At 37.2% G+C, this 16,122-nt stretch overlaps 1 protein-coding gene across 2 annotated transcripts in view; it reads right to left on the bottom strand.

Moving 5' to 3' along the window:
• VCL (vinculin) overlaps nt 1-16,122 on the bottom strand; it is a 111,757-nt gene that overhangs the window by 38,679 nt on the left and 56,956 nt on the right. For both annotated transcript variants that reach the window (XM_068981704.1, XM_068981703.1), the window contains exons 3-6: nt 4,246-4,396; nt 3,957-4,065; nt 1,665-1,787; nt 95-255 (exon numbers count right to left, since the gene is read on the bottom strand). In XM_068981704.1, the coding sequence (XP_068837805.1) occupies nt 95-255; nt 1,665-1,787; nt 3,957-4,065; nt 4,246-4,396 (544 nt within the window). The remainder of the gene's footprint in view (nt 1-94; nt 256-1,664; nt 1,788-3,956; nt 4,066-4,245; nt 4,397-16,122) is intronic.

Below are 16,122 nucleotides of genomic sequence, written 5' to 3' on the forward strand. Positions count from 1 at the left end.
GCTGCACGAAATTACAAGATAAAATGTGAGACAATCACAACCCCAAGAGGGGAGAATTGGGGATTTTGCTTATTTCTTCCCCAATAACACTTACCTTGCTGGCCCAGGCATCTTCGTCCCAGGAAGTGAGTTGTAATACACGAATGATCTCATTAATTTCAGCACTCATCTTTTCTACAGTAAAATTGCGATTTTTCAAAGCTTCTTCAATTCCTTGGTTTTTGGAGTTTTTAGTTGTTACAAAAATCTTCATAGCTGTAAAAATAAACAAAAGATCAGAAACTAAATTTGGAATGTAATCTTGCTGTATTACAATAGTCACACAAGATGTTTCACACTTTGAACATGTTTTGGGCTTCTAAGGTCTTAAAAAGAATATGAAAATAAACACTACAAGTCTGCTATTAAAATTCCACTATCAGCAACCTTCACTGTAAAGAAAACTGAAGGTACAAAACATCACTACATCATGATCAGGGAACTAATTTAACATGCATGTACTGAAGATCCAAAATATCCACTATTTCTAAATCAGTTACCATCCCAGGCCTAACACTGGTCCCATCTAACACGAACCTAATGGGACAAGATAAAAACAGTCAGTTAAACTGTAACCAGAGTATGCTGCTGCCTCAATCCTAGTGGAAGATCCCAGTGTTGAGTTTATCTTCCATGATTTCTCTTAACATATAGGAAGGACTATGTAACCCCTACAAGTAAAGAAGAAAATAATAATGAAACATTGGAAAAGAAAATATCTTCTCATAAACTAATAAAATTATAAAAACAAAGATTAATCAACCTTTTATTGAGTTACCCAAATTAGAAAGAAATATTTTTCCCAAAAGCCTTTCTGCCACATGGAACAGTTGGCCTCAAAAACATATTTTTGAGAAGACTATAAGACTGTATTTACAATTTTTTATTTTCTAGTTTATATAAGGGCTTTCTGAAGTCTTATACTCACATCTCCTATTTTAATCACTACCTGAAAAATGACAAAGCAGGAAGGCAGTAGCTGGGGGGTTACAGTGACATGCCTTCAAAGATTTTGAAAATAAAGAAACCCTCTTAGAGTTAAACCAACTAACACATAACTTGACTAAGAAAATTTACATAAACAACAAGATATGTGATACATACTAGAAATATCTGATACATACTAGACTCTTAATAAGCACAATTCTCTTTTGCTAGTTGAGAGAGTAGCCATCATGTTTGCATTTCTGGGCTTTGCCCAATGGGAAGGTGATCCTAGTTGGTATAGACCATCAGCTCTTCAACATAGAGAAGAGCCAGGAAAGGGATGTGGACTCAATTCTCTACTATATAGTGTTCTAGATCTAATCCAGCTCCTAATTTTTTTTTCCCAAGTACAAATAAAGGGGTCAAGATCCATACATCCAAAACTAGAGTTCCTAGAGAAGAAAAGGAGCCTGTTAGAACTTCAAGGGAACAGTAGTATGCAATAGGAGGGCAGTTTCACACAAAGAGCAGGAGGAGAGCATTAAAGAAAGTGAATCCTGGCTCTTAGCTAACCAGCTGCATTTTTACCTAGGCTGAAGGACATGTAACTAAACAGAAAATAAAATGAACACCAGAGTTTAGAACATATAAAGACTTTTTTTTTTTCTTCTGTAAGATAAAGTACAGACAGAAAATACCTGAAATGAGAACTGGCAGCAACTCTTTCACAGTGTTCATTGAGTTCACCAACATCACTCGGTGTTCCTGGTGAGTCAGTTCCTGCTGCCTCTCGTCAATCATCTTGGCCATCTTAGTCATTCCTGGGGCACAGGGAATAAATTGTACAGGGTGAGTAGTGAAACAATCCAGAGTCAGGCTTTCTGAGCCTATATTCACTATGAATTACTATGAAAGTCCAAACTGCCCACTTATTTAAACATACATACTATCAATGAACTCTATCATTTATAACATTGAATTTTGCTGAACAGTTCTAACTTAAGGCAAATGTATTCTTCTCATTAAAATTAATTTAATAAATATAAATCCTAAATGTGACATAATTTTCACACATCTGACACACATTTACAAATATGTTTAAACTGTTGAAATTAATAATTATATATTTGAAAAAAAAAAAAACAATTCACAAGTGGTGAGTGGGGGAATACCTTGCCTGGCTTCCATACCAGTTTTCATGTCATGTACCTGGCCACTGAGCCTATATGTGTAAGAACCTCATGTGAGCCTACTAGAGGCACGCCTCAAAGATACTGTAGATTCAGGTCCAAACCACTGCAACAAAGTGAACATCACAATAAAGTGAAGACATAGGAATGTTTGAGTTTCCCAGGGAATATAAAAGTTATATCTCCACTGCACTGTAGTCTATTAAGTGTGCAATAACACTATTTAAAAACACAAAGTACATACCCTAATTTAAAAATACTTTATGGCTAAAACATGCCAACTATCATCTAAGCTTTCAACGAATCATGATCTTTTCAACAGTAACGTCAAAGATATCAGTGACCACAGGTCACCATAACTAATATAATAATAATGAAAAAATTTGAAGCGTTGTGAGAATTACCAAAATATGACACAGATACATGAAGTAGAAAAATGGCACCAAATGACTTGCCTGAGCTAGGGTTGCCATAAACCTTCAATTTGTAAGAACGCAGTATGTGTGAAACACAAGAAAGAGAAGCACAATAAAATGACGTGTGTCTGTACTGAGAATCTAGCAGCTGAAAAAAATCTTAGGAATTACAATAACATGTTTTGTTTTCATCTTTAAAATTTTCTCTACTTTCCAATTTGCCCAAAATAAGGAGGGGGGTCTCACTGTCATAATTAAAAACCAACAAAAATGTTATAAATGTAATTATGGTGATGACAGCATTTGAAACAATCTGGTATTTCAGAGTTAGCCTACTAGAAACTTTTGTTTACTTTGGTTATTATTCAAAGGTGCTATGTGAGTCTCTAATACTTTGATTTTCAAGCTGCTCTTAGAATTTCTTAAGTAGTTTCACGGATTCTCAAGGGTACCCAAAGGGAGATGGAAAGGTGGGGATACCCCTGCTTGATCCACAATGGTTCCATTTTTGTCTTTCATATGTTGAGATTTTGCACTAGATTTCATCTGAAGAAATAAGGTTTCTTCATAGTGCTAGGAACAAGTTTAAAGGGTACTTCTCTAAAGCCATTTCTCAGAGATCTTCAATGATAGCTCAGAGAAATTCTTAACTGCCGTTTACAGAATGACTGCACTGGAACCTCCAGAAAATGCTATTAATTAAAAATCATTTTATGTAAGAAAAAAGAATTTTATAAAACACGTGATCCTTAATACTAACAAATTAAACATCTAATATGTCTTATCATTAGTCTCATTTATACTTTAAGGAGCCTCAAGTTCATGTTATGTAACACCAAAAGCTGGTACTGTTCATGTATTTTGAATATTTAATTCTCAGATGACTACACAATCAGAGATTTAGCTACAGAAGCTCTTCTCTCCTTCTAGGTCTGATTATATTATGCAGTCTTGGGCAAGGGCATGAATCCATAATAGCAGGCGAGCTAATTAGCAAGCTAAGAGGTCACAGAGAGCTCAGGCCAGCTGGCAGACAGTGAAGAAATGCCGTATAATGTGGAATGAAGAGGTCAGGATTCAGGGTGGCCTTAAGCATTGCAGTAATAGAAAAGTATTTCCTACATTCTCCAGCAACATTTGCAATGTCTAGTTCAGTTCATTAGACAGGGCCAGGATTTGCAGAAAGCAGATTCAGCTTTCAGAGACAATGATTTCTCTTCAGTAGAAGCACAGAGTCAGCTCCATCAAGAGAGCAGAGACAACTAAAAATCCAAAGCATCATTACCTACCTTCCACAAAAAAAGCAGGGAGGAGTGCCCCTTTCCTCCTGATCAACCAAGGACAATTCATAGAACATTTATTATAAAAGTAGCATATGACTAACCTGGTCCAAGATTCTTCGTGTAAGTGACCAAATCTTCCATAGTTTCTACCACCTCTGCCACTGTAAGATATTCCAAAATTCCTTTGCAAACTCTAATAATTTTACGAACCTGAAAATATATTTCAGAGTATTCAATCAATTGTGTTAACGATAAGTAGAAAACACAGTGATTCAGATGTGTAGCTAGTCAACGTTTTCTCATCCTAAACAATCCTCAATCCTCCATTATTATCTTTACGACTGGGCTTTTTGTCAGGAAGAGGTCTGCTTGGACTTCGGGGTGCCTTACCTCAGCCTCGTCGAAGGTGAGGAGCAGGTCTGATGTGCCGGAGAGGATGCCTCTTGACCCATCAATTAGATAATCTCGAGCAGGCACTGAGTAAGGGTCTGACTGAAGCATCTGGGCTGCTTGGACAAGCTTGGTGCAAGCATTCTCCACCCTGTGGGGAGGAACATGGAGTTAACTCACTGGCAGAACCAAGCAGAGGAATATCACATGCAAATTCAATGGATGTAAATGGAGATGAATTCATATTTTTTTCCTATATGGAAAATGCACAAGAGTTTACAGCTTTTAAAATGGGCAATTAAGGGCAGCATATTCATTCACTCACTGCATTAAGCCTTTGTTCTTCATTATTTCCTGACTACAAAACAGAATGAAAAGGAGTTCTGGACCTTTTACTTTAGGGGGCTATATCTCTGTAACTCCTTTGTTTCCTTACTACTCACCCGATACACACTGTCATTAAAAGACACTGACAACAGTTTCAGATTCAACATCTGGAAACAAAATACCAAAGCACTGTGCTAAATGAAAAAAATAATAATCAGACAAACCAAAGGAATAGGAGGAAACGCAAAGAAAAAGCATGAGGTAATGTACAAATTTTTCATTCATCTAGTCAAATGGATTTGTTTGACAAACTAGACTGTTTGAAAACAGCCCTATAAAACAGTGGTGTTCATTAAAATGTCACTGGCATTAATAACCAGTAATTAATAGTTTGATATAATTTAGTTTAATAGCATGGATGACCTGATCAGTGAAGTCAGGTGTCTTTTGGAGGTGGGAGATCATTTTAAAAAGGAACCCAAAATGCATAAAGCAAATATTCACCTTGATCCTCCTGTACTACTAATATGTATTCATTCATTCAACTGTTCTTCTATACAGAGGTGAAAAGGACTTACCGGATCATTTCCTCTAATTCCATACTGAATAAACGCATTATGTTATCACAGAGTAACTTATAAACACATGCAATAAATTACTTTAAGTTAAAATATTTAGCCAAAATTACACATTCTTATTTGAAAACACAAAAAAATGTCCCACACAAATAAAAGCCCACTCCACAGGCAGTTCTGAGGATCAAAAAAATAATATAAAATTCCACAAGTACAAGGCAGTCTTGCACTGTTAATAAATAGAATTAAACCAACATATCAATTTCAATTACATAAAAAGCACTGGGCTATGGATACTATAACTATGTATATAAAGATGCAAAAAACACTAACTCTCAAGAAACATACTCTGGTAAGTCACAAACATCAGAGCCATAAGGCAGCACATTATAAATATCAGCAAAGAGCAAGACCTCACTGACATGGCTTTTGATCAACAATCTTAGGTGACTGGTTATATATAGTTAAAAATTTTAAGTTAAAATTAAAATTTAATTTGAAATTACATAATATATATATCTATACATATGACAAAAACATATACACATATATAAAACACTAAGGCATACAGTGAAAATTTTTCTTCCCTCCACTATCTCCTAGGCATTCAAATTCCATCTACTTGCAACCAATGTTACCCATTTCCTCTGTATTCTTCAATAAAAAAGATATTTTATGCACAAAGAAACAAAAACACAGACTTCCATTTTTTAATATAAATAGGATCACACTATGCATACTCTCTGCATTCTGATTTTTTCACTTAATTTAACTTGAAGATGTTCTAATAGACGTATCCAAAGAACCTCCCTATTCTTTTACACAGCTCCGTAAGTCCATAATTTACTAGACTGCTGCAATGAACCACCTTGAATAAACATCTTTTCTGTTGTTTGTGCTGTGCAGCTTCCAAAATGTTAGTCTCCTGACCAGGGATTGAAGTTGGGCTCAGAAAAAGAAATGCAAAAAAGCAAAATGGCTGTCTGAGGAGGCCTTACAAATAGCTGTGAAAAGAAGAGAAGTGAAAAGCAAAGGAGAAAAGGAAAGATATACCCATTTGAATGCAGAGTTCCAAAGAATAGCAAGAAGATATAAGAAAGCCTTCCTCAGTGATCAATGCAAAGAAATAGAGGAAAACAATAGAATGAGAAAGACTAGAGATCTCTTCAAGAAAATCAGAGATATCAAGGGAACATTTCATGCAAAGATAGGCTCAATAAAGGACAGAAATGGTATGGACCTAACAGAAGCAGAAGATTTAGAAGAGGTGGCAAGAATACACAGAAGAACTGTGCAAAAAAAGATCTTCATGACCAAGATAATCACGATGGTATGATCACTCACACTCACCTAGAGCCAGACATCCTGGAATATGAAGTCAAGTGGGCCTTAAAAGCATCACTATGAACAAAGCTAGTGGAGGTGATGGAATTCCAGTTGAGCTATTTCAAATCCTAAAAAATGATGCTGTGAAAGTGCTGCACTCAATACGTCAGCAAATTTGGAAAACTCAGCAGTGGCCACAGGACTGGAAAAGGTCAGTTTTCATTCCAATCCCTAAGAAAGGCAATGCCAAAGAATACTACTGCACAACTGCACTCATCTCACATGCTAGTAAAGTAATGCTGAAAATTATCCAAGCCAGGCTTCAGCAATACGTGAACCATGAACTTCCAGATGTTCAAGCTGGTTTTAGAAAAGGCAGAGGACCCAGAGATCAAATGGCCAACATCTGCTGGATCATCGAAAAAGCAAGAGAGTTCCAGAAAAACATCTACTTCTGCTTGATTGACTATGCCAATGCCTTTGACTGTGTGGATCACAATAAACTGTGGAAAATTCTGAAGGAGATAGGAATACCAGACCATATGACCTGCCTCTTGAAAAATCTGTATACAGGTCAGGAAGCAACTGTTAGAACTGGACATGGAACAACAGACTGGTTCCAAATAGGAAAAGGAGTACGTCAAGGCTGCATATTGTCACCCTGCTTGTTTAACTTATATGCAGAGTACATCATGAGAAATGCTGGGCTGGAGGAATCAAGATTGCCGGGAGAAATATCAATAACCTCAGATATGCAGATGACACCACTCTTATGGCAGAAAGTGAAGAACTAAAGAGCCTCTTGATGAAAGTGAAAGAGGAGAGTGAAAAAGTTTGCTTAAAGCTCAACATTCAGAAAACCAAGATCATGGCATCAGTCCCATCACTTCATGGCAAATAGATGGGGAAACAGTGGCTGACTTTATTTTTCTGGGCTGCAAAATCACTGCAGATGGTGACTGCAGCCATGAAATTAAAAGATGCTTACTCCTTGGAAGGAAAGTAATGACCAACCTAGACAGCGTATTAAAAAGCAGACACATTACTTTGTCAACAAAGGTCCATCTAGTCAAAGCTATGGTTTTTCCAGTAGTCATTTATGGATGTTAAGAGTTGGACTATAAAGAAAGCTGAGTGCTTTTGAACTGTGGTGTTGGAGAAGGCTGTTGAGAGTCCCTTGGACTGCAAGGAGATCCAACCAGTCCATCCTAAAGGAGATCAGTCCTGAGTGTTCACTGGAAGGACTGATGTTGAAGCTGAAACTCCAATACTTTGGCCACCTGATGCGAAGAGCTGACTCATTTCAAAAGACCCTAATGCTGGGAAAGATTGAGGGCAGGAGAAGAAGGGGACAACAGAGGATTAGATGGTCGGATGGCATCACTGACTCAATGGACATGGATTTGGGTAGACTCCGGGAGTTGGAGTTGGCCTCCTCCTCCTCCGGGAGGCCTGGTGTGCTGTGGTTCCTAGGGTTGCAAAGAGTCGGATGCAACTGAGCAACTGAACTGAACTGAATGAAAACCAAGTACTAACTCACTGGATCACTAGGGATTTCCCAATAAATATCATTTTTAAATGTATATATCTGTAGGACACTATCTAGAAATTGAACTGCTGAGTCATAGGTGTGGCTGCTGCTGCTGCTAAGTTGCTTCAGTCGTGTCTGACTCTGTGTGACCCCATAGACGGCAGCCCACCAGGCTCCCCCGTCCCTGGGATTCTCCAGGCAAGAACACTGGAGTGGGTTGCCATTTCCTTCTCCCATAGGTGTGGACATTAATAGTTTTGACAAACATTGCTATATTGCCATCCACAGAAATTATCAGATTACATTTCCACCACAATGGATAAGAGTACCTGCTTCCTCAGAGTTTCAACAACTCAATGTATAATCAAACTTAGGCATCTTCACCAATATGACAGACCAAAACTGATAAATCTCAAGAGTTTGAGATGATACTTATATAACATACAATTAGTAATTTTAAAGGGTATAATTTTCTATGTGCTTGAAAAAAATGTTTGCTCTTAATTTTTAGGTGAATTATTTTATATATTCATTAACTTAAGCTTGGTAACTGTGCTGTTCATATCTTTTATATGTTTGCTGATACTTTTTTGGTCTGTTTTATCTATCAATTACTGAGTGATAAAAAATCCCACCAGAACAACAGATTTGTCCATATCCCCTTGCAGCTCTGTTTTTGTTTTACTGAAGCTAACTTATTAGGTACATATAAATTTGTAATTATTATATCTTTCTTATAATTTGAACCTAAAAATCATTAGGTGACACCTCTCTATATCTCCAATAATGTTTTTTGCTGGTTTATTGTAAACCAGCTTGCTCTGACTATTGTATTTGATTGGATATAACTTTAACTCTCTGTTTCCTTATATTTTCAGATCAAAGGTGGCTCAGTGGTAAAAAATCCATCTGCCAATGCAGGAGACGCAGGAGACTTGGGTTTGATTCCCAGATCAGGAAGATTTTCCCTGGAGGAGGAAATGGCAACCCACTCCAGTATTCTTGCCTGGAAAATTCCATGGTCAGAGGAGTCTCGTGGGGTACAGCCCAAGGGTTGCAAGGAGTCAGACACGACTGAGCACATACACACACATCCTTGTATTTTACATGTGTCTTTATGAGTCTGCTAGTGACAAAATGTATTCATTTTGGTTTGTTTGAAAATGCCTACTTTGTCTTCATTCTTCAAAGACTACTTCAGTAGTACAGAATTCTATTTGATCATTATTTTATCAACACGTTGAAGGTATCATCTCACTATGATCTGAAAACTGAACCAAAAAGAGATGTAATAGAAGTAGAGGTTGGAGTGAGATGGGGCTATAAGCCAAGGAATTCGGACAGTGTCGCGGCTGGAAAAGGCAAGGAAATGAATCCTTTCCTTAAATCTCCAGAAGGAACCAACTCTGCTAACCTATTTTGGACTTTAGACCTCCAGAACTGTAAAATAAAGCATTTGTATTGTGCTTGTTGTGAGAGTAATAGGACACTGGCATCCAACTGAAATTCACTAGGCATATAAAAACACACGAAAATACTACCTGTTATGAACAGAAAAGATATAATCATTCAAAACCAACCCAGAAATGACACAGACGACAGAATTAGTAGACAAGAAGGTTAAAACAGTTACTATGTGTTTCATATGCTCAAAAGCTAAAAGAAAGAGAGTAGATAAATGAAAATTATATTTAAAAAAATACTCAGATAGATCAACTAGAGATGTGTCTGAGATACAAAACTACACTGGAGAGATTACTATTAGATAAGATATAGCACGAAGATTTTTTTTTTCTTTTTTCTGTTTTGCACGAAGATTATTGAAACTAAAGTCATAGCAATGAAAATTATTTAAAATAGGAGAAAACAAAACTTAAAAGAAAATGAGCAGAGCATCTGTGAGTTGTGGCATAATTCTAAGCAGCCTGTATGTCTGTAACTGAAGTTCCCAAAGGAGAGAAAAAGGGACAGGGGAAAAAATTGAAGAAAAAATAGCTATAAATTTTTCAAATTTAATGAAAAGAATAAAGCACAAGGTTCAAAAAGCTTCATTAACCCCAAGCACAAAAATCATCAAAGGACTCACAACAAGCTACATCATAAGAAATTGCTTAAAACCAATAATGAAGAGAAAATATTAAAAAGCAGCCAGAGAAAAATGAGACACTTTATATTACAGGGAAACAAAGATAAGAATAACAACAGACTTCTCATTGGAAGCAATACAAGCCAGAGAAGACTGGAGCAAAGCACTGAAAGCACTTTGGGTGGATACAAAGAAAATATTTCAAAAATTAGGGCAAAATAAAGACTTTTCCAGCTATGCAAAAGTTAAAAGAATTCATCACCCAGCAGACATGAACTATAAAAAAGTTAAAGGAAGTCCTTCAGGAAGAAAATTATACCAGATAGAAGTTTGGATTTACAGAAATAAAGGAAGAGCACAAAACGGTAACTATGTGCATAAATATAGAAGCACATTTTTTTCTTATTTTTAAATCTTTAAAAGATAATTGACTGGCTAAAGCAAGAACTTTTTAAGATACAAAGTTCAAAGAAAGTAAATCTGATTTGGCTGACTAGTTAGAAAATGAGGACTGGTTTCGCCAATATTGTGGCAAATGTTTTCCACAAATTAAATTAGCATGGAAACATTTGAGATGTGTACAAAATACATAATATGGCAGAAAATACATGTTTTGCAACTAAACTTATGATTTTAAATATTTAAATTTAAAGTAATTAAATATTTAATTAAATAAATATTTAAATTTGGAATATTCAAGGTATTCACAAGTATTCAAAGTATCTCAAAAGTCCTTTAGGAATACTCAGGCTTCCTCTATGGCTCAGCTGGTAAAGAATCTGCCTGCAGTGCAGGAGACCTGGGTTCGATCCCTGGGTTGGGAAGATTCTTTGGAGAAGGGAAAGGCTACCCACTCCAGTATTCTGGCCTGGAGAATTCCATGGACTCTATAGTCCATGGGGTCGCAGAATTAGACACGAGTGAGTGACTTTCACTTTAGGAATAGTCAGATGCTTACTAAAGACCACTAGTTGAAGAGCACTGGCCATCTGCTTCAAGGTTTGTTTGTTTGTTTTTTTAATAGCCATTCCTTCTAGCTGAAATGCCTCTTTCTCTCTCCCCGCTTTTGCTTGACTAACCCCTATTTATTCTCTTAGGTGCTGCTTTTTTTTTTTGAGTTTTCAAAAGTTTTATTTTATATACAAAGAGCTAGTATTGTTTCTGCATATGGTACATGTGCTGGATGATCCATTAAAGGGAGTTCATTTAGGCCAAGTTAATGAAGCTCATGTCCTTCAAGTACTGGCTGAAGATCTTAAGTTTGTATTTCCAGATCAGACCCCGCTGGTTTGATTAGGCCAGCAAGAGTGAGAACCCTGGCCAAATTTTCTCGAATGGTTCCAGTAGAGCTGCTGGTGACCCACATTGCTTTCTCGGTGGCAACAAAGCAAAAGGAACAAGACAGCACACACATGTGCTCTTCAAAATTTGAGGACACAGTTTACCCAGAAGGCAGTGTTGACAAATGCCTAGATGCTGCTTTTAAACAACTCTTCCTTCAGAAAACCTACACAAATCTATAAGTGTCTCTCTTATATGTTCACGAGACAAACCCTCCTGGCTTTGTTTTTCCTATCTCCCAGAAGAGTATAAGTTCAGCAAGATCAAGGACCTTATTGTTCCTGTATTCACAGGGTACAATCCCTGACACATAAGAAATATTCAGTAAATACTCAATAAACACTTGTTGAATGAAAGAATGCATTTTTTTCAAGTACAGGATATCATGAAATCATCTGGCCATCAAAATCATTAACTTTAAAAGGTCACAAACGTACTTCTAGGTTAACATGAACCTTGATGAAATTATAGCAAACATATAAACACCACAGAATGCAACTACTGCCTACATCTATTTGAAAAGATAGTTTCTGCACAAGTGTTTCAAATTTGGAAAAAGCAAAAAATAAATGAAAGGAATAACCATCATGGAGAAAGGAAACAGGAAAAAGAAAAGCTGAAATGGAAAAGCTTTACAGGAATCAATTTGATTCTCCACTAATGGTTCCCTTGTGTGGTAAAATGATAGGGCCAAAACAGACACCGCATCCTTTCCTTTTACCTACAATAAGACATCTGATCTGTACATTAAAATTTAATGAGATTCATAAAGCCAAACAAATCCCACCATGACTAACCAGTAGGCAGAAACAGGAAGGAGTCTGTCTTGTCTGTGGAAAGTGAGACTTTTTTCAACCTGCCTGGCTTCTTAAAGTGATCTGCTTTTTAATACAAATCTTTTTTAAAAAACATGTTAGAGAATGACAGCAGGGATAAAGTCTATATCTTATAAAATTAAAAAAAATAAATCTTGACTATATATTAATCATAATGAGTTAGCTACTTTAAATCAATCCGCTAACACATTTTAAGGTTTCTCTCTGCCTTTGAGTCTTCAATCTAAATTAGTAGAAAGCTCTTCTGCTTTAGATCAATGAACCAATGACAGCCTCACAGGACCCACTCATAACCCTCAAGTCCATTCTTCATCAAATTACTACATGATATAATACCATATCATTTAAGAGATGGAAAGGTTCCAAACTATTCAGTTCCATGTGATTTCAGTTATCACTAATCAAGATGTTTTAACTTATGATGAATTTTTTTATTTAAGAAAAATAAGAGAAAAACAGATTTAGAGATTATAAAGACTCAATGCCACAAGACATTTTTTTTGGTATTTTTATTTTTAATTTTTTAAATTTTTTTAAATATAAATTTATTTATTTTAATTGGAGGTTAATTACTTTACAATATTGTATTGGTTTTGCCATACATCAACATGTATCCGCCACAGGTACACACGTGTTCCCCATCCTGAACCCCCTTTCCTCCTCCCTCCCCGTACCATCCCTCTGGGTCGTCTCAGTGCACCAGCCCCAGGCATCCAGTATCATGCATGCTGGACTGGTGATTCGTTTCATATATGATATTATACATGTTTCAATGCCATTCTCCCAAATCATCCCACCCTCTCCCTCTCCCACAGAGTCCAAAAGACTGTTCTATATATCTGTGTCTCTTTTGCTGTCTCGCATACAGGGTTCTCATTACCATCTTTCTAAATTTCATATATATGAGTTAGTATACTGTATTGGTGTTTTTCTTTCTGGCTTACTTCACTCTGTATAATAGGTTCCAGTTTCATCCACCTCATTAGAACTGATTCAAATGTATTCTTTTTAATGGCTGAGTAATACTCCATTGTGTATATGTACCACAGCTTTCTTATCCATTCATCTGCTGATGGACATCTAGGTTGCTTCCATGTCCTGGCTATTATAAACAGTGCTGTGATGAACACTGGGGTACACGTGTCTCTTTCCAAAAGTCTACAAGCAATAAATGCTGGAGAGGGTGTGGAGAAAAGGGGACCCTCTTACACTGTTGGTGGGAATGCAAACTAGTAAAGCCACTATGGAGAACAGTGTGGAGAGTCCTTAAAAAACTGGAAATAGAACTGCCTTATGACCCAGCAACCTCTCTGCTGGGCATACACACGGAGAAAACCAGAATTGAAAGAGTCACAAGACATTTTTAAAGATTCTTCTAGACTGCACCCAGAAGTGAGTTCAGGTCAATTCAGTGGCTCAGTCGTGTCCAACTCTTTGCGACCCCATGGACTGCAGCATGCCAGGCCTCTCTGTCCATTACCAACTCCCAGAGTTTACTCAAACTTATGTCCATTGAGTCTGTGATGCCATCCAACCATCTCATCCTCGGTCATCCCTTTCTCCTCAAGCCTTCAATCCTTCCCACAATAAGGATCTTTTCAAGTGAGTCAGTTTTTTTGCATCAGGTGGCCAAATTATTGGAGTTTCAGCTTCAGCATCAGTCCTTCCAATGAATATTCAGGATTGATCTTTAGAATGGACTGGTTGGATCTCCTTGCTGTCCAAGGGACTCTCAAGAGTCTTCTCCAACACCACAATTCAAAAGCATCAATTCTTCAGCAGTCAGCTTTCTTTACAGTCCAACTGTCACATCCATACATGACTACTGGAAAAACCATAGCTTTGACTAGATGGACATTTGTTGGCAAAGTAATGTCTCTGCTTTTTAATATGCTGTCTAGGTTGGTCATAACTTTTCTTCCAAGGAGCAAGTATCTTTTAATTTTAAGGCTGCAGTCACCATCTGCAGTGATTTTGGAGCCCCAAAAAATAAAGTCTGTCACTGTTTCCACTGTTTTCCTATCTATTTGCCATGAAGTGATGGGACCAGATGCCATGATCTTCATTTTCTGAATGTTGAGCTTTAAGCAAACTTTTTCACTCTCCTCTTTCACTTTCATCAAGAGGCTCTTTAGTTCTTCTTCACTTTCTGCCATAAGGGTGGTGTCATCTGCATATCTGAGGTTATTGATATTTCTCCCGGCAATCTTGATTCCAGCTTGTGCTTCATCCAGCCCGGCATTTCACATGATGTACTCTGCATATAAGACAAATAAGCAGCATGACAATATAAAGCCTTGACATACTCCTTTCCAGATTTGGAACCAGTCTGTTGTTGCATGTCCAGTTCTAACTGTTGTTTCTTGACCTGCATACAAGTTTCTCAGGAGGCAGGTCAGGTGGTCTGGTATTCCCATCTCTTGAAGAATTTTCGACAGTTTGTTGTGATCCACACAGTCAAAGGCTTTGACATAGTCAATAAAGCAGAAATAGATGTTTTTCTGAAACTCTCTTGCTTTTTCAATGATCCAATGGATGTTGGCAATTTGACTTCTGGTTACTCTTCCTTTTCTAAATCCAACTTGAACATCTGAAAGTTCACAGTTCATGCACTGTTGAAGCCTGGTTTGGAGAATTTTGAGCATTACTTTGCTAGCATGTGAGGTGAGTGCAACTGGGTGGTAGTTTGAGCATTCTTTGCCATTGCCTTTCTTAGGGATTGGAATGAAGACTGAACTTTTCCAGTTCTGTGGCCACTGCTGAGTTTTCCAAATTTGCTGGCATATTGAGTGCAGTACTTTCACAGCATCATCAAAGAAGTGAGTTACTAATCTTAAATTCCTTTAGTTTAATTCTTTCATATATTAGTTCATCTAACAGATTGAGGACCTACTACATGCTACATGAGCCCTAGAACTAGATTGGAAGGAAGGTGTGCTACACAGCTTGCAGAATCTTAGTTTCCCAACCAGGGACTGAACCCGGGCCCATAGCATTGAAAGCATTAAGTCCTAACCACTAGACTGCTAGGGAACTTCCTAGACTTTTTTTTTTTAAGTCCCTATTTTTAAGGGGTTACCACCTTGGTAAGACGAGGCATATAAATAAACAAATAAGAATGAGTATTTAGAAGTATGCCCAGCACATGCTGAGGGGATACAAAAGTAGAAGTAGTCTTCTTTCTTAACTGAGAGATGATAAGAGTTGTGATAGAAAAGTGCTCCTTCCCTCAGAAGCTCAGTACTACTTATAATGACAGGTCTAGTAGCATCTCTTTGAGTTGTTTTTTCCATGGAGCAATATTCTCCCCATCTCCTTCTCTCCCTCCCTGTCTTTCTTTCTCTCTGTGTGTGTCTCTCTCTCACTCTCTCACAGGGACACAGTCAAGTGTCCTTTCTGTGAACAATAATAAACATTTGCAGTAGACCTGCTTTGACAAGGGAAGGGCAGTTAACTACTACAAAGGACAGGTAAATCCCTCGCCCTGAAGCCAAATAATCTCAATCTACTCTGTCAAAATCAATTATCATATCCCAGCTCACTGATTTAAATGAAGAAGGGAGAGAAAGAGAGCTGGAAAAAATAACACAAGCACGCCCTGGAGATATCGAGGGTTTGGTTCTAGACCACCAAAATAAAGCAAATATCACAATAAGGTGAGACACACAAATGTTTTGCTTTTCCAGCACATATAAAAGTTATGTTTATACTCTACTGTAGTCTATTAAGTATGCAATAGCATGATTCCCAGAAGAAAAACTACATTAATTTTAAAATACTTTATCACTTAAAAAAAAAAATGCTAACCACCATCTGACAATGCAGGGTTCCCATAAACCTTTGTGAAAAACACAG

Source organism: Capricornis sumatraensis, chromosome 10 (assembly GCF_032405125.1).
Source record: "Capricornis sumatraensis isolate serow.1 chromosome 10, serow.2, whole genome shotgun sequence".
Lineage (NCBI taxonomy): Eukaryota > Metazoa > Chordata > Mammalia > Artiodactyla > Bovidae > Capricornis > Capricornis sumatraensis.